This window comes from Sinocyclocheilus rhinocerous, unplaced genomic scaffold (genome assembly GCF_001515625.1).
Source record: "Sinocyclocheilus rhinocerous isolate Xijiao unplaced genomic scaffold, SAMN03320098_v1.1 scaffold128, whole genome shotgun sequence".
Taxonomy (NCBI): Eukaryota; Metazoa; Chordata; class Actinopteri; order Cypriniformes; family Cyprinidae; genus Sinocyclocheilus; species Sinocyclocheilus rhinocerous.
In genome coordinates this window covers 363,222-365,403 of record NW_015666174.1, presented here as the reverse complement: position 1 = coordinate 365,403, position 2,182 = coordinate 363,222, and the positions used below count along the sequence as shown (strand labels likewise).

Below are 2,182 nucleotides of genomic sequence, written 5' to 3'. Positions count from 1 at the left end.
TAGAACCTGCCTGCTGGAGCTCTTGCCAATATCCATGGGCCTGAACCAGCAGCTGATGTGTGCCTGGAGCCACGAGAGTGGTGAAGCGACCCTGACTGTCTGCATGAACATTCATAGAGCCGTTCACCACAACAACAGCATCCGACACCGGACGGCCTTTACTGTCCCTCACGACACCACTCAGCCTTCTGTGAACCTTCAATGATTAAACGGGAGTTAAACATGAATTAAAATGAGTTTAAGTTGCCTGGAAATATGGTTATTCTGAGAAGATGGTAAAGGTAGTTCAAATGTATCCACCTCCAGCAGCATGCGGAAAAGAGGCAGTCTGTTCTCCATCCACAGCGAGAAGAGCTGAGGTTCTGATGGGAACGTACAACAGCCAGTGTACACCGTGAGTTCAGGGCAAAGGCCCACATCCAAACTGAAGTCCTGAAAGAGCAACATTTGTATTTTCTTTAAGACACACAAATTGGAATATGCAGAAAATGAGATTTGAGAGCTATACTGGAGGAGAAGATCCAAAATATCTATACCTTCATGCTGCCAGTGTGCGATCTGAAATCTGCGCCCTTAAGGATACCTCCTGGGATTTCCTCTATTGAGTTATAGCAAATCACAAAGCATGATATGATGAGGATTCCACGATTACATGGAATTATAGCAGTATTTTTTCTTTAATCTATGAATCTGAAAGTCTTTCAAAAGTACCTGACTTTTTAGTACACCCCAGTTTACCCAAGTGCATGAAAGGATGACTGCTGGCATACAAGGAGGCCAAATATCTCAACGTCTCCTCATTTTGTGCTGTGGAGTCATGACAAATCAAATTCTTTATGACTTGCTTAAAATGACATTTCTACTACAGCTGCGATCACACTAGACTTTGAGCATGTGAAATTTCTTCTAACACTGCATCATTTGTGAAATGACGTCACACTCTGCAGCATCTTTTTAAAAACAAATTCAATCAAACATACGATCTACTCCACTTTCCTACAATGCTGCAGTTTTAAATGAGTGCTTTTAATTCAGCTACAAGGTGATCTATTGGTCACACGTTACAAATTCACAGGTTCTGCATTAGCATGCTTATGAATAGAAATCAATAGAACGAAAAGTGTAGCGTGACCACCCCTTAATATGAAAAGTCGAAATGTGCTGTCATTTCGGCAAAATTTGGGCAAACTTTTTGCAGACAAAATAGTCCATTGCCTATTTAGCTCACACAGAGGTCACATTCGAAAAGTCACCAAACAACAGTAATTGTGACCACAACATTTGTCATATATATAAATAAATACACACACACACACACACATACAAAATGTTGATTATTTATATATTAACTTAACTGAACCCTGTAAGTTGTCTAATTAAAAGAAAATAGTATTTTAATTAGGGCTGCTCGATTATGGCAAAACGATTATGAGGGGGCCATATGACCAAAACTTTATATGAGTGATAGTGATACATGTCAAATATATATTTCCTGTAAATAAAGTTGCTATGACATCTACATTGTAGAGAACAGCGGAATTCCAAAAAAACAAACAAAAAGTCCTCAATTATTGAAAATAATTAAACTGTCAGTAATAAAAAAAAAGCAAAGGACAAATAGAATAGAATAAAAAGATACAAATGAAACAAACTTTGCTTTAAATGTTTTTTATGCAAGTCTCAAGCAGTTATCAGCAGTGTTGGGGAAAGTTACTTTTAAAAGTAATGCATTACAATATTGCGTTACTCCATAAAAAAGTAACTAATTACGTTACTTAGTTACTTTTTATGGAAAGTAATGCGTTACGTTACTTTTGCGTTACTTTTTAAACCTGGACAGGGCTTGCAAATATAAAAGCCTTTTCATGCCAAAAGTGAAATGAATAAGCCTCAGGCTGAAGGGAAAGTAAATTTACATCCGTACTGTAGAATGCAGAAGATGTTTCAACACACTTCAGCAGTAAAAAAAGACACACAAATGTTTGTCTAGAGTCATTTTTGCTTATTAGTATGCTTGAACTGGATCACCGAAGGTCAGAAACAAAGACATTGCTTTATAGAATGGGATTAAATACATAAAGGATATTTGTGATGTTTAACATTTAATTATTGCAGGTTTGCGTCATATTCTGAGTTGCATTATTTTTATTCATTTTGAGGAATACTGAATCTGTGTTTTTTT

At 36.8% G+C, this 2,182-nt stretch overlaps 1 protein-coding gene across 1 annotated transcript in view; it reads right to left on the bottom strand.

The window, feature by feature from the left end:
* Positions 1-2,182, bottom strand: part of LOC107731961 (carboxypeptidase D-like) — a 10,428-nt gene that overhangs the window by 756 nt on the left and 7,490 nt on the right. The window contains exons 14-17 of the mRNA XM_016543188.1: positions 712-807; positions 537-598; positions 301-432; positions 11-196 (exon numbers count right to left, since the gene is read on the bottom strand). Coding sequence (XP_016398674.1) covers positions 11-196; positions 301-432; positions 537-598; positions 712-807 — 476 coding nt within the window. The remainder of the gene's footprint in view (positions 1-10; positions 197-300; positions 433-536; positions 599-711; positions 808-2,182) is intronic.